Source organism: Battus philenor, unplaced genomic scaffold (genome assembly GCF_028537555.1).
Source record: "Battus philenor isolate CCGP_79_NKW_IND1 unplaced genomic scaffold, ilBatPhil1.0.hap1 SCAF_20, whole genome shotgun sequence".
NCBI lineage: Eukaryota > Metazoa > Arthropoda > Insecta > Lepidoptera > Papilionidae > Battus > Battus philenor.
Genome location: NW_027181683.1, coordinates 12,151,049 through 12,173,717, shown reverse-complemented (window position 1 = coordinate 12,173,717; position 22,669 = coordinate 12,151,049). Strand labels below are relative to the sequence as shown.

Genomic DNA, 22,669 nt, shown 5'->3' with positions numbered 1-22,669 from the left:
TACTTAATAAACTATAAATGACAAACTATATCAATATATACCATATAACATGTATGTCAAAAAAAAGTTTATGTTTGGTAGATACACTAAACGAATAAGTGGTCTATCAAAAAATAGTTTTATTAATTCTAAAATATAAATTTTAATTTTATTTTCTATGAAAGAAGGATATGTTTATAAATAAACTTTCTTCACTTACATCTACGTGCATCCACATGTCGTACTTCTGACAGATGTCGGCAATCTCGACGAGAGGATCGAAGGCTCCCAGGACGGTAGTTCCAGAGGTTGCGTTCACGAAGAATGGCACCTTAACATTACGAGTAACATTTGGTGAACGTAATGGAGTATCTCAGCTTAAAGAGACAGCTAATATTTAACTGTCAATTTTTTTTCTTCGTAAGATTGTCAAAAGGATTTGGCTTTTTTATTTTTTTTATGCCTTCACTTGTGCTACTCAAGATGCCTTTGCAGATTTCTGGGATCAAAGTCTAGCCTCAAGATCTGTTTTATGATAACAAATGAGCTTTTGGCTGTCAAGTTTAGGGTTACTTAACATCAGTTAAAGGTACCAAAGAGTGCCAAATCTAGGTTCGATTGTTCATTTAACTTATTTCAAACTTTTTTAGACCTTCTTATTCATAGTTTTATATCAATGTTAGTAGTTTTATATTAATAGTATATTATTAGGTAGTTTTATATTAATAGTATATTATTAGGTAGTTTTATATTAATAGTATATTATTAAATATTAATATAGCATTTAATTGTTTTTAGTTAGAAACTTGTGGAATTTGATTTATTCACTCGTGATTAATATTATAATGTATTCATGTAACATTATTAAATTTTATTTATAAACATGTACTTTTAATTTCTATCCGGCTCTCAGCTGATCAGCAATCCGAACTTGGTGAAGCTTACTACTTATAATGTAAAAATAATCGACGATTCAAAAGCACAACTAAATGTACTTAAGTAAAGATATTTTAAATTTGAATATACAATGTGGTGTACTCACGTTGCCGCGGTCCTTGTGGTATCGCACCAGGCGTTCTAGCTCGGTGGGCAGCATGCGCCCACGCTCATCCGACGGCACGCACACGCAGTAATCCGTGCCCAAGCCACACACAGACGCGCATGATTTCACCGAATAGTGGCACTGCGAATACAATATATAACTGACATTTTCTAATATTTACACACTAAGGAAATAGTCAGTGGCACCATTACCTCCCTCTTAGGTGACGACGACTGTCGCCCACCATTTCTAAAGTATTGCAGAACAGCAATAAAGGAGGTATTGAAAGGTGTAAAAATTAGATTAAAATATAGAGACATAGTAAAGAGTCGAATAAGACCACAGGTAAAACAAAACAATAATGTGATAAATAATCTGTGATACTTTGGGAACAGAGTAGAAGGATTAAAGACGACGATTGAAAGAATGATAAGATTGCTTAAGACGTGAAAAATTTTATGATGGATAAGGCAAGAAAAAGCATGAAAGATATTGTGACGAAAAAATATAACGTCCCTATCCAACACAAGGCGGGGGAACGGGAGGTTCCCAAAGACGGATGAATTACACCTATATATAGTTCATCTATGATAATTTCTCATCTTTTACTGCTATTTAAATTGCTATATCTTTGTGTAAATTAAAAAAAAATAGTCTGTAACTGGTAGCATAAATACATATTTAAATTTACATTATATAAATTTCTTGACTAATTAAAAGTGTTTGGCAAAGTATATCGTATGAACGTATTTTATTATATAATGTAACCAGTAACAAAGAGTTACCTGATCGGAGGTGAACATGACGAGTTGTCCAGGGATGCTGGAGAGTCCCTTCTCCTTGTACTGCGGGAACTTGTGGTGGCGCGCGGCCAGGAACGCGTACAGGTTGGACACGGACCCACCTTCAGATAACATGACAATCACTGATCTGATACATGGAGGTACGGAAAATTATGTTAATTGGTTGAAATAAAAAATAGTCACAACTGCGTTATTATAACAAAACAACTAGTCACTTCACGGAGCGTCGGCCTAGGCGATCTAAAAGCAGGTCGGCTTCCCAATTCGGCTAAATTGCAGTATGTAGCGGTCCCAGGGGATTCTCTAGCTTCGCTTCCTTCAAAGAGGTTTTACGCTAAGTATTCTCTGCTCCCTGTCTCTCGCAATCCGTGGAATCTGCAAATGCCACTTGGGCAGCTGTGTTTTTAGGTCAAAGTTCCCTTTGAGAATTCCTAGATTTGTGATTACTCTTCTATCGCCTCCACTGGGGAGATATGTGCTTGTTTGTAACTTTTCAATGTATGGCTTTGTAAGCTATTATATTGCTACAGTAAATCTGTTGGCATTCATGCGACCTTCAAGTTGTGTAAGTCCAACTTCAAGATATAACGACATATGTAAATTAAAGAATTGTCCAGCGATTAGTGATCGATTTGAGGTACTGGTACAGCAAAAATAAGTTTGGTTATAATAGGATTTAATTTAGTAATGGAAGGAGTTTCATTTCATTCTAGAAGTGTCTAAAGAATGAATAGTCCCCTTATACTAAGGCAGTAAATTTTAAAAAAAATGATCTTTATGTCAGCTCTTTCTAACCCAAAAATGTGAGCACATCTCACCACTCCAAGCTAATATGAAATAAGACAAAACAGAAGATTAGAGTTAGCTATATTGAGAAGAATCTTTCCTGAAGGAGTACAATAGATTCTTTACTCGTTATGTAATGGTTTATGGGGTATAATAAAGTTTAAATAAATAAATTAATTAAACACATTAACAAAGTTGTTAAATACCTGTATTAGCTTTGTCACTTTGAGATAAAATTAATTTACCTGGAGCTAGAATAGAGTCGCCACACTTCCAGCCGATCATGGAGCGCATCTTCTCCAGCACCACGTTCTCCATGAGGATGAAGACCGGCGCGATCTCGTACGTGAACATGTTGGTGTTGGCGGCCGCGGTCAGCCACTCGCCCGCCAGCGAAATGATGTCCAGCCCGCAGGAGAGCTGGTTGAAGAAGTGGGGGTGCCCTGATGGAGGAATTATATAAATTAAAATATTGAATGTTCTCAATCCTCATCATGTATTTTGAAGTGTCGCAACAATGAACGATCTTGCGCACCCAATGACTTTCCTCCATCTTGTTCATGGTCATATATTTAGTATTGTAGGAAGAATATTATTCTTCCTATATATCTGATTTTCAGAAAAGAAGTACGGTAAGACGGATGGTAATGTACAGATAACAGATATCACAGTAACAGATTCTCTAAGAGTGACTCGGAAATGAAGAGTCGGGTTGGCGACACCGCACTCGGCGGATCGTCAATCCAGCTCGGACCGCGTACCGCAAACGTGATATTGAAACTATCATACATACAACCGACATCGTTTGTTTATATTGTTTAAAACTGAATTATATTATACATTGAATACCGCAAACTGTTGCCTAGCGAAATTTATTAGTATAAAAACTAAAGAGTCTTCATCATATTAGTCGGTAGATGCCCACTACTAGGCATGGACATCTTGCACTGCCCACCAGCGACTACCATCGATCTTGACTATGTCGTCGGTCTACCTAGAAAGAGGCCTATCCACGCCGCGTCCACCGGTTTCATGTTGCCAATCGAAAACATTTCGGCCAAGAAAACCGTCGGTGTTCCGCTCTTTGTTACATTAAACGAGCAATTCTTCGAACTACGACGGTAATTTAGGTTCTTTTGCTTATCTCCTCATTTTTTATTCGATCTCACAGTGACGCTTCAAACTTAGACTTCGGCGTAAGCTTTATGAGTAACCGTGTGCCTTCTTATAAGGCCCATCGTAAGCGATCACGTCTAAGATTCATATCATCACAGATAACATACACTGGTCTTCAATTATTGAGGTATTTTGGACGAAAAGATGTTTCGAATTACTCTACGCTCTCAATCTCGAGGAATTTATGCCAATAACGTAACATTTTAGAACCAGACCAAAAGGAAATATTATAATCGTCCAACAAAGATCTTCATCCTTTTATAACAAGATTTTATAGAAAAAATAAAGTATTTATTTTCGCGTAAAAACTATTTTCCAGTTGATCGCGCGTATAAAGGAAGCAATAGTTCGCGCGGACGAACAGAGATATTGCCGCCTTTCCGTCGGATGTACGGCTATTTTAATTTTATCGACGATTTTAGTTAAAATATAGCTATAGCCTATTTTCATTCAATGTTTTTAAGCACCAATCTACATATATATATATTAGCGATGTTAGTATAATATTTAATATAAACCTAAAGAATATTACAAATGTTTCGTAAAGAAAAAAAAATAGTATTTGTATGTCGATATATAGATATGGTTAACTTGTCTATGTGTATAACAATATTTAAAAAATACCGACCTTATGTACAGGTTTGTACTAGAAATATAATAAGCTTATTATACTTTACTCTAGGCTTTTAAAAATATTAATGTTGGAAAAGGAGGCTGCAGAGAGATAGAGAAGGATCATTCGAACTCCTGATCCACAGTCGAAGATCTGGACATAGGAAAGGGACATACAGCGCCCTTCTCCAACCCCCATAACACAGCCTTGGCGAAGGATTTGTGGTGATCCGCCGCACGTATGTGCTGGCATTGCGGTGGCGCGCGAAGCAAACCTGCCGCGTGTTTATGATGATGTCATATACCAGGGGTGAACAAACTGCGGCTCGCGAGCCACATTCGGCTTTTTGAACGATTATTTTTCTTTCGATTGATTGTCGAATTAATTCAATATTTAAATTTATATAACCTATATCAGCTCCTGGGAAATCGAAACAAATTACAGGTGTGAATATTTAGTATTATTATTCTACCATAGAATTAGCGAAATCCAAACACCGATCATAATTAACTAACCGGCATCTTAAGTATTATGAGTGCTGTCATATACGTGTGCAATTATGTCTAACATCAACGCACATATTTCGTAATTTTATCACATAATTTCAATAAAAATAGTTGTTGTAAAAAAATATTCGTTTGCGTGTTTTAAATACGTATTAAATTGTGGCTCGAAAAGAATTTCAAATTTCGAACAATGGCTCGCACTATCAAGGAGCTTGGCCACTCCTGTCAAATGTTTTCCTTTTTTGAATTGTCTAGTTGGATTTTCATGTGTTATAATAATAATAATAATAAAAATAAACAATTTTATTTCAGAATCCAGAAGTCCATAGAATATGAGTAAGTTAATAACAAAATTTACCTTAAGACTATATAAGTTATGGATTAGTATGTCCTACAATTTAACTATAATACTAATTTGAAATAAGCCGCGTAATATAAAAACTTACTTAAGATATTTTTTTTTAATAGTAGTGTTTATTTTTTTATGGGTTCCCTGATTTTCTTTACATAATAATGTGAAAAGCCTATTTTATATATTAAACAATTGATTATATTGAGACTTAATTATTTTGTGATTACTTTTTTAAGTTCTCAGACTCTTCCGCTCCGTGAACTCAACTCAGATGTACCTGAAAAAGCCTTCGAGCTAACAGAAGAGAGAATAAGTAAGTTATTTCTATAAACGGTCAAATTGTGTTTTGAACTTAAGATTTAAATTAATCATAATTATATTGACACGAACTTCAGCATTGAAAAACAATGAAATAATGAAGTGACAACATCGGGCATGAGTAACTCTCCGGGGGAGGACTATCACCCAACGCAGGCGAGGGTGAGTAAACAGAATTAAATCAAAACAGGCGGGAATTTAAATTAGCTGCATTGTCATGTCTGTGGCCAAAAGCCGCTATTCCAATGAAGCAAACTCGATTATGACAGTTGTAACATATAAAAAACAATTCAAAAAGTAGATGTGACATTTGGGATGAGATGTCAAATTCAGCTTGTCACTTTGACGTTTAGTAAGAATATTAGACTTCAGAAGACAGTATCTTAGAGTTGAAAATAAAACTTAAATGCAGAAAACAGAGTAAATTTATATTTACAGAACCTCCTACATTTATACTAAACCTTAAAAGTACAAACAAATCCTAGAAATAACTTTATTTACACAACCAATTACAATACCTACTTTTTACAACCAATCACAAGTGTCGTTTGTGTGAGTAGACAGAAGATGTGCGTGACAGAGACAGATACGTATAAATACGAACACTCCTAGTTTCATAGCGTTTTCTTTTTAATTTATTAACTGGCGGATTTCGGACCAGCGAGCCCTGAGTCCGAAGAAGCTGTAAAAGGTAAAAAGGCTAACAACGTCCATCATTAAATGAATATAGCCAGTTTGTAGCGCACAGTAATCTATACAGCCAGTTGCTGTCGCTACAAGATCTTATTATCCCAGTAAAACCCCACTATATGCAGTGGTAAATGGGCTCATTTTTTAAAAATAACGTAACGATGATATGGTAAGAAAAAGCGTTTTCGAAATTCGAATTGCAACTTTTAAATTAATTATTTTTATAATCTGTTCCCGCTGGCTGTACTACCAGAAGTTACTGGCCAGTTGCATTTTAATACCAAAAATAAACTAATGTAAATTATTTCAAAGTTATCACTTTATACACCTATAAATAATCACCCTGTATAGTCACCCTCTCTAAATCTAGATTATTGAAATGTAGTTTGATATAAGATATTTAACGCTGCTTAAAGCGCTGTTTAATATTTTTTTTAATTTCAACTGGACCGTCTGTATAAAGTAAAATACGAACGAAAAATCTTAGTTTTTGTTCATTTTTATTCAAACAAAATTATCTCGAAGAAATATAAAAGATTTAGATTCTAAAATATCATTATGGTCATTATATAAGCCGTAAAACGTCTACTGGTAGACATGGTCTTCCCACATAGATTTCCAGGTCTGCGTCCAACGTCTAGTGCCTTCCGAGGACCTTAGCAAGGTCGTCTGCCTACTTTTAGTGGCCTCCAGAGCCTTAAAGACCCAGGGGCTATCAGTTCTGCGGGCTAAGTGGCCTGTCCACTGCCACTTTAACTCGCCAATTCGCTGGACTATGTCAAGTATTTTCGTTCGCAGACTTATATTGCGCTTCCTGCTCCGTGACCCAAAAACTATATTTATTTTTTAATATATTGAAAGTCGAATTTGAAACACATTGTACAGTACAAAGATTCGATAATATGATTCGCGATTATAGACGCTATTATTACTTGCAATAAAGTTTAAAGTGGAGTACATGCGTTGAACATGGGGCTGCCACAACAAAAATAATATTAATTCGTCAAGAGGAATTTAATATAATCCCCTCGGTACGCGCAGATGGGGTCGCAATTAATTCGGGTTCGCCAAGTCAGGTGTTGCCATAATTCCGATTTAATCTGCATTTTAGAGGGCAACACTATAGAGGGGTTGTTTTTTGGTGCAATTCACCGCGTGAATGTTTGTATTGGAATTCTGGAATGTAAACAATTTAAAATTCAAATTATTTGTTGTATTTTTATTAGTATATTTAGTAAAAGGCATTTATTAATGCAGTAGCAGTAGCAAGTAGGCGCGGCGGGGATCGGCTCCCAACTATGTGGACCTATGACATATTTAACGTCACGAGAATTCGCTGGATGCGAACAGCGCAAGGTCGGTCATCGTGGCGATTTCTAGGAGAAGATTATGCTTGCATACTCCCCCTATACATACACATGTTTATCACGAGTTTTCAATAATAACTTGGCTATACTTGTGTAATTTTTTTGGAGAACTTCAAAATAAGTTGAAGTAACTAGCGCGCAGAACAGGCCTTTGAGCCTTAAGTTTCTGGAGTTGAAACCACGGACATATGTCTACAAGGTGGATAGACGGCTTTGTTAAAGTCTTCGGAATCCTTGGATGCGACTTCCTTACAACCTGTCCTATTGGAAACTTACGGAAGGGGTCTATCTCAAGCAGAAGAGGTTCTACTGCAGAATTAACAACTTCCTCTACTATATGCCGTTATCGATTAATAAGTAAATAAATTTAAATATTTATAAAGATACTTGAACACATATATACTTTAGAGGTTTGAGGCTATTTTATGATGTTTTATATCACATTAGAAGCGCGTTTGGAACCCTTGTAGCTTTATTTTAAAGATACCATTACAGAAGAGCTTTAATTTTTAAATTTCGCTCTTCTGGCATTAATTTGATATCGTAAAAAAATCATCGCTATAAATTATTCGAATTGGATAATTATATGAATAAATTCTAAACTTTTTATCTGTGTCCTATGCAAAATAAACGCTATTTTTTCGTCGGATAAATAAAGGACGACAATATAGATATGAGAAAACTTATCGACACGTCGCTAACAGAAAAATATATCGGAAATGATAACCCTTGGCACACGAGCACTCTTCAAGTCAATACAACATCTTTTCAAGCCCACTTATCTCTCGCCGCAACGATCCCACGAGACTTCTCCCCTACCGGTCGCCTGCCACGTTTCCTTCCTAAAAACTATTAAGATATAAAAATAATCTCACATTTTACACTCTATTCCTAACGGCGTAAGATCTCACAGTATTAAAATAATATATTTCGAAACATGACACGTGGCGAGTTGTCACATTGACAGCAATCAACCGCCATTGTAGATGCGTTTTGTTTATGCAAAATATAAATTACATACTCTGTTGAGTTATGCGTTTAAATTTTGCAATTAGATTTTATTTGTTTTTTCTGTCAAATAATTATCCTACTAATATTATTAATTTTCCTAATGCTATAATTATGACGTCATCCAAAACAGATTTATTCCTAATTCAAATATTAAAACGTATAGTACTAATAGAATTTTTTTCCTCTGGGAAACAAATATAACAAAAGCCCTTAAAAATACAATGAAGAAGAACAACAAACTAGTCAACTACGTAACTAGAAAAAGATCTATACTAAATTTCTATGCGCTAGGGGTAGGAGCGAAAGGTTTATTATATCAAGAGGGAACATCAGCTCACTTCTGGAACGGTGTGAACATTTAATTTTAGGTAGAGAGAGGAAGTAAGAGATCAATTCAGAAATAACCGATCCGTAGACAAACGGAAGTAACTGATTTAGTCCAGCAGATTAACAAGATGAATGGACAGGCCACATAGCTCGCAGAAGACGGGGCCTGAGGGTTCTAGAGTGGAAGACCAGCAGGCGTTGCGTAGAACTTCCGCAAACATGTTACGGTCATCGAAAGACACCGGACTGGCTCCAATTGGTCCTATTGGAAATTTATGAGGGAATCCTATGTCCAGCATAGGACTTTCTAAGGCTGGAATGATGATGATTAGGCAGAGGATGAGGAATGAGGCCACATTAAGTCTACTACGCGGGTCGTCAGCCCCGAGAACCGTACTTACAATGTGATTTACTTGACACCCGCACGGTGAATACACGGAAAGCTGAGAAATTACATCTTAAATAAAGCTTGAATTTTACGTATGACTCTCTTTTAAATAATAAATAAAGAAAATACTCCTCTTCCGTTGCTTTATCCCACAAAAGCCGAGGACTCTATAAAAATCAATCCATAACTCGGAAATCCTAATCTATATTCAACAATGGGCAGACGGACAAGGGGATGATCCATCAAACTATGTTAATACGGGCCTCAATAGGCTGGGAGATTGCGCAGAGGCGTGCGGCTAGAGTGACTATGATAAAATAGGATTTACTTTTGAATTTAAATTTTCCATAAAAATTAATAATTATTTTATGGGATTGCTTACAAACATTAAGACCCACCGAAAGTTTAATTAGCGTAAATTACATATATTGTTATATTCAATCAATATATATTGTAAATAAAGCCTTATTTCTCTTCGCAACACCATAACTTGGAAACGATTTTACCTAATAAAAATATATTTTTAAAACCAAAAACAATTCTATTTTTGTTTACTTATACTTTGTAAATGATTAATTTGTGCAAAAATAGGTAATTCGAATATAAATGTGAAAAATTTCAAAAAATATAACACGTATTGAAACTTTGCGCATTTGACAGTTCACTATGAACTTCGCGTATTGTTTATCTCTATAGGACGTGCACTGCTTGTCATACGCCCACCGTGACAGCAACGCGTTGCAAGTTTATTGTTTCATCGATCTCAATCTGTATATAAAAAAACTTAATTAATTTATTTCACATCATTAGTAAATTAAGAGTACTCTGAAATATGAAACATTAATTTTTTTTTCTATAAAAATAGGAAAGACCAATAGCTTCTAGTAATACAAAATACATATTTCGGGACGGCTAGTATAAGTTTACTCTGGATATCATCACCGTGTTAGCTGAAGGACGCTCATCGCAAGACATGGGCTTCACCAAAAGTCGCCGCGCTGACCGTTCCTGCACTGCCCGTATTTACATTATTTATATTTCACGCAACCTCGACTAACGTTGCACAAACAATGTGCCCTGTACAATTTCACTACAGATGAGCAATTCTTATATAGTTACAGATTTCAATAAACCCTGTTAAAACGTGTCGATAACATTGTCACCCTACAGCGGTGGCCTAATCCAATGATTTGCGTGACATTAGGGCCAGCCGAGAGCCTCTTGTAAATCAACGCGGATCCCATAACGCGGGTTTATAGCGCACTTATTGTTTTTACTGCATGGGGTCGCTGAATATAAATAGCTGGATTTTAAACAGACCTTACTCGCCCTAGATGGCGAAATAGAAAACAGGCTAAATATATATAATAGGTTTCCTATCGAGTTTTCTAGTGGACAACATTTACGTACTAATTATAATACGCAAGTGATCTGTATAAAAATTAAAAGCGGAAGATTATGTTTAAAAATGACTGCCAATTTTCATTCTCACTTCCGGCCCCAGTCTCTTAACGAAAGATGGAGAGGTGTTTGCTTGGGGGATCAGTAGAGAAGAGTATAATCTATGTAGCCATTGGACTTTCTAGTTGGACAACGCCCCCCTCCTTCTCCAAAATTTGGAATAACATCAGAAGGACGACAATAACAAGGTCTTCTGTCCACCTTGTTGATGCCCTGGTTTGCGCTGGAGATCTGTGGTCTCCAATCCAGTACCATGAAGCCCATAGGACGTCCACTACAGGATTCAGTCTGCCCTCATTAGAACCTTCTTATAACCTTAAAAACGTCATCTGCCCACCATGTGAATGGCCTCCAGAACCTTAAAACCGCAATGGCTATCTTCTTTCTTATTTGATCTCGTAGAAACATCCTAGCATAACTTACTTCATGGATCGTGATTTGACTGTCACACGAGTGTTTATTGTTTGGATTTCATGACTTAAAAGTTACTTTTTTAGGAACGTCTGATGAAGTGTCGTACGTAATTCGACTACTTGTTATAAAAAGGGCTCGGAAATTAAAGTCGTTTCTGTCGACATATTTTACAAAAAAAACGATTGATTTTAACCGCTATGGCATAGAAAATAAGTATACTAGATGGCAAAAGGTTATTGATAACGAAAGTGAATATATTATTGATTAGAAATAAATACTTGTTAAAATGTGGTCGTGTGAATTTAACTTAATAAAGCGACATTACTTTCTGGTCCTCTCAATATATCAAAAAAGTTTGTTTCTGTCTATCTGGGCCTTGAAGAGCAGCCTACCATCGTCTGCAATCTTCAACCAAAAATGTGAGGTCCCTCTAATAGAATTTTATACAAAAGATTGTTACAAAGACTGACATAAAAACAAATTCTCGTAAATGATTGGTGGTTGTCAAGCTATCTAAAAAATGATTCAAAATATTTGTACCGTGAACAGACAGAGATCCGGGATCTCGGAATCAGAAGATCGATGCCCCATCGCCCGCAGCCCCGAGCAATCACTCGCCGCCCGGCCGAGCGCGTAATTCGTCTGCGAGCGCCCTAATCTCGCACATGGACGAGTTTTAAAGCGCAAGGATTATGCCACTGCCTTTGTTTATTGTAATGGATGTTCATCATGGCATCTCGCGCCATTATCTGTATCAGCCTTTGTCGTTTGCCATGGACTTAGAAAATTTTTGGATACGGAAATATATTTTTTTTAGCAGATGGACGCCCATTGCAAGACATTGGCCTTCTCCAAAGTTCACCACGATGACAGGTTCCACGTTGCCTGCATCCAGCGACCTAGCTATGTCGTCGGTCTACCTAGTATGGGCATACCCACGCCCCGTCTACCGGCTCGTGATCGCCACTCGAGAACTTATTACAATAGAATATTCGAGATACGTCGGTTAGCTAAGATCTTCTAATTTCTAAATTGATCTCTTCATTTCTCTTTCGGAACCTTGATCGTTCTTGTGAAACCCTTTGTAAGTGACTACGTCTCAAAATTCGGATTATTACTAAATAAATCAATTGTGTTTTGACCTTTACTATGCGGTATACCTAGAAGGGGCCTATCCACACCATGTCTACTCATTTAGGACAAATATAATATAATAACCTTAAAACTGAAGTATGTACCAAAGTACAGAAACATGGTCCCTGAGTTGGGTACATTGGCAAACTCACAGTTATCACGAATAATGGACAGGACTATGTATGAGCTGATCTCTAGACCAGTGATTCCTAAATTGACCTATATCGACCCCTAGGAGTCTATGACTACCTGCAAAGGGTCTAGTCACGTCATGTCTACTGAAAGTCAAATGTAAAATAATAACCTTAAAACTGAAGTTTGTACCAAGGTACAGAAACATGGTCCCTGAGTTGGGTACATTGGCAAACTCAAAGTTATCACGAGTAATAGACAGGACTATGTATGAGCTGATCTTTAGACGAACGATAGTAACCAACACAGCCTTTCGGATTAGCCAGTGAAAGTGGTAGTAAACAGGCCACTTAGAGCACAAAACAAATGACTGCTAGAGCCTTAAAGTTCTGGGTTAAAGACCACAGACCATCGTGCAGTGTAAGACTTCTACCCATGAGGTAGACAGATGATCTTGTTAAGGTGATCACAACGCTGGGTTAAATATAACTATTCCAATCAATCTTGATGGAAATCTTCAGCGAATCTTCTGTCCAGTTGTGGACGTCGTAAAGCTTAGAAGATGATGATAAAATAGCAATTAAATTAAATAATATTTTTAATAAAACTTACTTGGAAAAAGATTTGATTAACATAAGGTTTCTGTCTCTCGATGGCCGAAGTTGAAGACGTGAATATATAAAAACAACATCCTATATCTAAAAGATGTAGGTTTGAGCTATATTGTGTATTATGATTTAAGTTTCAGAACACGTACACCAGAAAGTTTGCGACAATTTGCGTCCTATAGTCTGAGTTGTAATCAAAGGGCATTGTGGCCCGCACCGTTCCGTCAAACAATTCAATTATGTCCGCAAATGGCGCGCGATGATCTCGATCCGTTACTTTCGCTCGCTCGAGTGGAATACAAGCTATTAGTTGGGGTAGATACGTCTGTTACAAACGTACTGGTATTTTTCTATATCATTTACGATTTGTCTTATTTATTTATTCAAACAATATATTTTTTATATCTACGCAAACAAGTTACAAACATTTAATGGAATCAGGCGTTACCTCGCGGAAGTCCATCCTAAGTAAGAAAAGGACCAATATTTAGCCACTTCCGCACATGTAGTGGTAGTCGTGCAATAAAGTGCACACTATACATAACGAACGTGGAGGAGTGAAACACGTGTTGAGTAATTTGGTGGTGGCGGTTGTGTGATTCGCATTGTTTGCCGCATACGCATTTATCAACGGGCTGGCGGGCGGTGCATTTCATTGCACGACTACCACTGCATGTGCGGAATAGGCTAAATATTGATGCTTTTCTTACTTAAGTTACAAACAGACAAGTGTCATACCTACAGATATAATCTACTATTTAAACAAACATTAATTTTTGCAAGTGTACACACAGATTATATATTATAATTACTTAAAACTGTTTTCGTGCGGTTGATAGATACCGTATAAAAGAAAAAAAAATACACGTATAGCTTTAATATAAAGTTAAATAATAAGAGTTATAAAAAAGTTTTTAACAACTTCATTACTTAATTAACTTACCCGTCTTCACTTGATTTTTCAGCGTTATCTTGCAGTCTTCGAGCAACTGCTTCAGCGGTAATGGGTTTTCAGGCAGGTGAAGGTCCAGCACCTTCTGCATGTCCTCCGGCATTTTGAAGTCTAGGATCTGTTGAATTAGAAACCTGCGTAAATATAATCTGATAGGTTTTACGTACAGCTATAATCCTGCGGCACTAAACCAACCTCGGACTACACACAACAGATTCACAGAATATGCAACATTTAAATGTCAATATAATGCAGAAATATCAGAAAATATTTTTTTTGAAACTTTGGTAAAGCTTTTTAAAAATACTAAAACTCTTTTCGTAAATTATTTACTTAGTGTTTAGAAACTTTTAATATCAATTATTCGTGTATTTATTTATTATGATTCAGAGAGCCGTAATATATTGTTTTTCTTTTTTTTCATTTAGCGATGAGTACGCCGGCATATATATGTACATGTATACCTACATTAGGTAAACATGATTAATAAGACAAAAGTAAGGTAATCTCATATAATGTTTTGTTGTGTGCCTATTCAAAATAAATATATAATAGCTGCATTTATCTAAATTGGAGTAAATAGCGTCATATATATATCTTGCTTGATGTCATATTTCTTTAGTTTACATTTACCTTAATTTAAAGTTGAACACGGATCTCTTTTGAAGGTACATTACTATGTATTTAAAATATATGAAATATATTTTATAGCTTAAAAAGGCTGTTTTAAAATAATGTACTTTCAATGTTTACTTTTTTTTATACTAAATTCAAATTTGTAGTATATATATGAAAACTCTAAAATTGTCGTTTTTTATGTTATTATTGTATGGAAACAGTTCGAAAATACTTACAAGACCTTTCGTAATGAGCGAAACTTTGAGAGACATTTAGTATCAGGTTTTTATGGTGTATTCTTTATTTTATTTAGTTCGAAATTATCATCATCATTCCAGCTGTACAGATGTCTACTGCTGGAAATGGACCTCTACAATAAGACCGATTGACATCGGCGTATATCTAATCTCCCATTTGTCTACTTTATCGGACCTCTACACTGCACTTGCGTGTGTGGGTCCCCGTTCTAGAACCTTATAGCCTTAACCTGATCACTGCCACTTTTTTCACAATTTGCCGGACTATGGCCGCTGTTTTCATTCGTCTATGGACCTCTTAATTCTTAATTTGATTTTAAGAGAAATTCCAAGCACAACCCTCTACTTGGCGCCATGAACGACTGCAAGCTTGAAAATGAGGCAAGAATTTACATCTTTATATACAATATCTGTTAATTTATAACCGATGTATTCAGAAGATTTATGTGTATTAATCATAAAATACTTTTTAAGTATTTTTTATTATTATTGTAATAAGTAATTATTACTTATAACTTCATAAACGTATCTTATTGTGTCACTTTTGTTTTATTGATAACTTATATTTAACCATCAAGTCGATGTAATGTCACGAGACATATAGTGTGAAACGACTGTTATGCTGATAAGAATAAAATAAAGGCTTGTATTCAGGACTACCGCCTTTATTGTTTGACAATACCGTATATATATACCGTACATAATATTTACCTTCTCGTTCCGGTCATTGACCTGTTGCACGTAGTCCAGTAGAACGTCTACGACACGTGCCAGGAACTCGCGGGTCTGCGCATTGGCATCCTCACGGTACGGCAGGATTGCTACGACAAATAAACATAATTTAATATGATATCATAACGCACTTATAATAATAATTTTATCCATCAATATGGCGTAAGTGCATTGATCATTGCATTCAATTTCAATATCTAAAAGTTCTTATTGTGAAAGGTTCAAATAGAGTCCGACTTTTATTACTACTACTACTACTACTACTCCACTAGCTCAGTGACCCAAAGTGGGTCTTGGCCTCCGAAGCGAGAGACTTCCACTTTCCTCTATCTTGCGCCATCGTCTGCCATTGGTTGACATTCAATTCGCGCAAGTCTGCCTGAACGCGATTCGTTGAGCTTATTTTCGACGTTTATTATTATTATATTATATTATAAAGACTACTATTATTGTAAATGAATCTTTATTTATACAAACTCCCAAAAAATTATAAAATCTAACATCAACACTGTTTGGAAATACAAGAATTAAATCACAAAATAATTGTATATCACAACAGCTGATAGGTGATCACAGCAAGACATATGCCTTCCCAAAAGATCACCACGAAGACAGATCTCTCCATATCCTGCTAATTCCCGCGACCTTAAGTATGTTCTCAGTCCCACTAGTGGAGAACCTACCAGCCTACAGACTTAGCTGTACAAACTATTTACCCCACCCACAGCAATTTCAGGCGAGCATTCTTCGAGTTACCTTGGTTATAATAATAAATCTAATTTCAAGCTCAACGAGTCTTTAATATATTATGTTACTTAGTAACAATTTTTACTTATATGCTATGTTGGTTAATTTTTTTTTTGCTTATTGTACAGCAGACATGTGCTACGACAACGCTACGAAATGCTACGATACCTGTGTAACTTTGTTTCGGTTCAAAAAGATTTAAAACGTAAAGTACACCAATACCACACTTTGTGTCGTTTCGTTTTGCGTTTTTTTCGAAGTTGCGTCGCTACTTAATTAGTACTAATTTTCATTGTGCGTTGTTAGATTTTCGAGGTTGCGTTGTTTTGGGTTCGAATCTAAATTTTTTTTAATTTTTTTTTTTTTCTAAAGGATGGCAACACTTTTGTTTCTTATTGCGCCATGCCATCAAAACTTGGGGATTCCCTTTCTAACTAAAAATCAACGCAATTTGAATACCGTTTAATTATCACTTTGTTTTGCAAATTTTAAGAGTTCAGTTTTAATTACGTAGTATGGGGTGTTTTTTTTTTAAAGAGAATAATAAATTTATAAAAATTTTTAAGTGTTGTTTCTGGTTACAAAAAAGATAAATTGTATTCCAATTTATTTATTGGTAGAGTTATACTATTTTTGTTTTTTAAATGTTTTTTTTGTTCAATTTTCTTTTTAAAAAGTAGTATTTTCGTGACCCTGGAACCTATCTTCGATCTTTACATGGTTTGCTATAGTAATCTTAATTTACTTTGCAGCGTTTCAATTTGCGTTTTGTTTTTTTGGAACGTAACCACGAAGCAAAGTGAGGTATTGGTGTAACTCGAGTTTTGTTATATATTTAGTTACATAGCATATTTATTTGTAGTCATTTGATACGAGAAGGTACAGACAATTGCTATTGCTCGCGTTTACAGTTGTAGAGTACATTTTCAAAAACTTCTCCCTCCATTGTGATAATTCATCCAAGTTTGTTTGGTACGCTATGTCGGTGCTCATTGCTGCCTTTTGTTCCGCATAGGGTATTGTAATGTCGGCCTTAACCCTCAGCTGACGCGCGCCCTGATTAAAAAGTCACCGCTTTCAATATCAACCCTCGATGATGTCCAAGAATTTGAGATATCTCGTAAGTTTTGATGTGAGGGGATGATTCGATGCTACATAAAAATAATCATTTGCATTTCTACATTTCTTTTATTGTAAGTCGAATCAAAATATTTGCATATTATTAATGTGAACAACACTGTTTCTTAATAAATGTGAAGTACACGTATGTAGAGGTTTTAATGGAGTATTATGGTCACATGTGCCCGTTATGAGGAGAAATCAATTTGATAGAAATTAGAATCAAATTACCTCCGTTATAATAGCATAGCATCCTTTAATTTAAAATATGTGTTATTTCAAACACGTTAATTTCAAATTCATGTTCTAAAATTCTTTTTTCAACATGCGATGTAATATGTCTTTCATAGAGTCTACTATTTTTCTGATAATAAATGCCACAGTCTTGAGAATCTCGAAACATATTTAGCGAGACTGTACATTAAAACAATAAAAATACAGGTGTGTGATTTTCTATGAAGCAATTTATCGTATTGTAACCAAGTGTAGAGTGTAGCACATACGTTATTTAATAATTTTAAATGTAACAATAGCTTTCTGAAGATAAAGAACCCACAACAAACCGGAAAAAATATTGGTTGCGGTCTAAACAAATATCCTTAATACAGTGGACTAATTCATTCTCGTGCTGTCTGAACGTAAAAAAATCTGTTACTACTGTTATAGAAAGGTTAATCAAAGTTTTGTTTGGATTATTTAAACATACTTCATTATATATTAGAGAAGATGTAAATTACTTAATGCAAATATCGATTAAAAATACCTTTACAAAGAGTACCATTTTAAATACTTGTAGCACCGTAGCGCCGTAGCACCGTAGCACGCGATTAGCGTAGAGAACAACAAATTTCACTTTAGCCGATCCAACTAAGTGTTTCGGATTTAAGCTCTTCCCCAAGCATCCCCTCTATAAGGTCGCGAAGGACGCACCGAGTCATAATCCGCACACGCTGGCTTCGCCTGTCAAATGCATCGGCAAAACCCTCGCGAACTATTTACAACTTTAAAAAGTAATAGCATCTTCAATTTATTAGATTTTTTATATTTTTCTTACATTTCATGTTCATCTGAAATGTATAATATGATATCTTTGGAGGAATATATCATAATCGCCACGTTTAGCATGCGAATTGGCGTTCACAGTGTGGTATTATCGCTGCTGCCCATCCTCTCTATACTTATTTGTGAGCTGTGATAGTTCTCTCTAATCATATATATATATATATATATATATATATATATATATATATATGTATGTGTGTGTGTGTGTGTGTGTGTGTGTGTGTGTATAAATTTCATTAATATACTAGTTATAGCGACGAGAGAAGGCATCAATATATGTAATTTTAATGAATATAGTAATTATAGAACTGTATAAGAGACATTCGCTTAAATGTATATTAAACAATTTCAAACACTCACTTCTGATACACATCCGACGTTCTTTATAATTGCTATTTGGAATTTCGACTCTATATGTATAACGCAAGATTCTGTTTTGAACAAATCAACAAAACAAATATTGAAGTGGCCCCTATTTGAGGGCATTTATTTATCAAGCATTACATCACATTCCAGATGTTACTCGCAACTTTAGTCCCGGATTGAGTTTCATTCAATATTGACTTTTATATGTTATAACATAAAGTATATATTAAATAAAATGCGAAAAGACGTAAACGTAGGGAGAAAGATTTGTGTGAACTTATGTTTTGGACGGCATAAGCCGATTGTCATCCCGATGTGCACTTTAAGAATGTTTGTTAATAGAAAATACGTTTTTATAGAGCATTATAACTTAACATATGCCTTAGGAACTTCATGTTACTTTTTTGGTAACTAAATGTTTCATAAAAATGAGCTAACAAGTTTGTACAGGTGTATACTTATGAAATACAAATTTGGAAATTACAACACATCCTTGATAAGTTATATTAAGTAATATTAACACTAACAGACTTGGTGCAGTCATCCGGATCTCGTGTTACTTGTTACTTACCCTTCAGAGCGAAAATCAAAGCTGGTGGTAATTACATTTCGACCCGACTACACTATTTTATATATTATTAAAGATAGTTATCGATACATAAGCACGTGTTTTAATGAAAAAACAAAACAAATATAATAGGCCGTGGCCCATCGTGTTCAAATAGTTCATTTTTTGTCAATTAATATATGGTAAAAAACAATAATTTCAGAAATATTAAATAATATAACGATAATATAGTAAAAAAGATCCTTTTAGAAATTTCAATTCTTCTTATTATTTTCAGCCGATGAATGCCAACTAAAAGGCATAGGCCACACCCCATAGATAGCCACGATTACCTGTCCTGCGCTGCCTGTATCCAGCTACTTCTCGTGGCCATAACTATGTCGTATGTGTGCTTGTGGTCGCCACTCGAGAAACTTTCGATCTAAGTGACCATTGCACGAGCGATGTGCCGTGCCTACTCCACTTCAGATGAGCAATTCTTGGAACCAGGTCAGTGGTCTTGGTTCTGCTGCGAATTTTATCATTTCTGATTCGATCTCGCAGCGAAACTCCGTTCATAGCTATCTCCTTTGCTCTCTGGGTGACCTCGCCTTTTTATAAGGTCCACCGTAAGCAACCACGTTTCAAATCCGTAACTTAACAGCTATTTTGTTTTCAATTAACGTTTGGTACATTGTTTCTAAATATAGTTTCAGAAATAACAACGTAACCATAATATACTAGGAAAAATCGTATTCAAATTTCGAATTATTATTTATTAAAATCAATTATTGTTTAATATTTGTTCTCACAGACTTTGTACTGCCTGCCATATAATCTTTAAAGCCTTTTTCAGCCGTTTTAGCTACATATTCATCCCTTTAAAACTTTTAGCACATAAAAGAGACAAAATGCATGTAATTTGGTAACAAACTCGTTACAATTCTCATTAAAATTACACAGCTAAAATAACAAATATTCGAAAAGGGGGATGTGACTGTTGGTATTTCTGGAATTTCACTTACATCTACCCTCAGCCGATTAGGCGCTAGGCGCGTGCCGTGTTGCTTACCCTGCAATGAACAAACCAATACCCCAGCTGCACTAGGGTTGGAAATTAAATAGTTCACAAAAGAAACCAACGTACAAACAATTTGAAAACAATATATAACAAATGGACGCTTCAATGGCGAAATAAAAATAAGTATCTATCTAACGTATGAATTCTTGGAATAGTTCAATTACAAGACTAATTCGAAATATACGTGTGTGCTTGCTATCTGTGATTAAAAATTAAGATAGTATTTTCATTTAAAACTCCCGGGCATTAGGAAGGCAGGTAGTTTTTTTTTTTAGGTCGGTATTACTATCTATAACATTTACACACAATGCTCACAGTAAAACGAAGGAAAATCGCTTACTTGGGACACGTTCTTCGACACCAACGATACAATCTCCTTCAACTTATCATGATGGGAAAGGTCGCTGGTAAAAGGAAGGTTGGTAGGAGAGAGAAGTCGTGGCTTCGTAACATTAGAGAGTAGACCGGAATCGCCAGCGCTGCTGAGCTATTACGCAGAACCAAAAATAAGGAAGAGAGCAGGAAGCTGATAGCCAACCTCCACTAGTTGGAGAGGCACTTCAAGAAGAAGAAGAACATTTACAAATCTGTGTGTTAATGGTGGAATATCATTGGGCTCATCCCACTACTATTTTCAAGAATGTTTTGTGTCACAAACGCGTCAAGTATGCATTGGTTCTTCGTGACTTTTTAGTCAAAAACTCGCCTGGTATACATTTCGGAACCACATCATTCGTCTTATTTTTGTTACGTATTACATCTGGCTATTTAGGACACGCAAAAGGCAGTTACAGTGGCGTTGTTTTAACACGATTTAAGTGATATAAACTGAATCGAAGGAGGTCTTCAAGGCAATACCGGAACAAGGCTATTTCGACTGCTTCTAGAACTTAAGAAAGCGTTGGAAAAAATTGCGTTTTATCTATCTGTTTAAATTTACATTTAATTTTCAAATTCACCTTACTTTTTGATCACAATATTATTGTTGTAACTCGGGTCCCTAGCGACAACATATTTCAAGAAGAGAAAATACTTGTCGTCTTAGTGTAACATCTAAAATGCAAAAGGACACTGCGACAATACTAAAACTTCATAATGTTGCAGGTGTATAAATAACTGCGTAATTATGTCAATACAAACATTCCGTAGTAGCGTTCCGTTTGGAACAGTATTTTATTTAGGATAAAGAACCTACAAAGTTTTCTTCTAAACATTAATGGTAGCAAGTATATTTCAAAGCTCAGGGGTTGAGACATGAAATCAATATACGCCCGTAATTCTCGGATAGCGGATATTGATAGAGAGAGGCTTGCACGGGCTTATCGAAGGAAATAGATGTATTTTTATCACCGCTTATATTTTCGTTGCTAACATATTATGGAGATGGATTGTATAATAATATTAACAGATTCCTAACAAGATAATTTAAATATTGAGTGCATATTTTTTAATTAATAAATGTACAGAAATTTAAAAATTAATATCTTTCGTTCCTGTTTCTTTGTGTGGTACAGGTTTTAATATTTAATTCAGCCTTTTTTTCTCTTATTAACTGTGGCACTTTTTTAATTGTTTCTCCTACCGTGTTCAGGACAGGGACCATACATCATCATTCTTCTTTCATCCTTCTCAATTTCTTATATACTCTCCTTCTGTCTTTCACAATCGCTCTCGTCTATTTTCTTTCATATCTTCTTCAACACATCTCCTTTCTTATTTCGTTCTCATTCCTAGGTCACAGATTATTATAGAAGCACAGTTTATTTGACTTGTATATAATAATATTTTATACATATTATAATGTTTTATTCTCATTTTTATTCTACTTAACTCTTTTTTATATCTAATCTTATTAACCTTATTTATATATCTCTTTTCTTTCGCAGGCATAACTTACCGTGGAATTTATCAGACTCTTTTGTTTTATCCCTGAGTCTTATTTTTGTTTATCGTGTACCGCCTTTCTACAGAACTCTAGGAAGAAAAGTTGACGTATATAGACAACATTTTCTTCCTCAAGTCTCCTACCCATTGCGACTTTGAGATCACACTTTAGTAGTTACAGTCCTTATTAAAATTCA

General features: G+C 35.3%; 1 protein-coding gene across 1 annotated transcript in view; it reads right to left on the bottom strand.

Moving 5' to 3' along the window:
* The window catches only part of Gad1 (glutamate decarboxylase), a 44,761-nt gene that overhangs the window by 13,366 nt on the left and 8,726 nt on the right, over positions 1–22,669 (bottom strand). Inside the window, exons 3-8 of the mRNA XM_068765875.1 lie at positions 15,646–15,755; positions 14,051–14,177; positions 2,856–3,053; positions 1,807–1,925; positions 1,022–1,162; positions 200–310 (exon numbers count right to left, since the gene is read on the bottom strand). Coding sequence (XP_068621976.1) covers positions 200–310; positions 1,022–1,162; positions 1,807–1,925; positions 2,856–3,053; positions 14,051–14,177; positions 15,646–15,755 — 806 coding nt within the window. The remainder of the gene's footprint in view (positions 1–199; positions 311–1,021; positions 1,163–1,806; positions 1,926–2,855; positions 3,054–14,050; positions 14,178–15,645; positions 15,756–22,669) is intronic.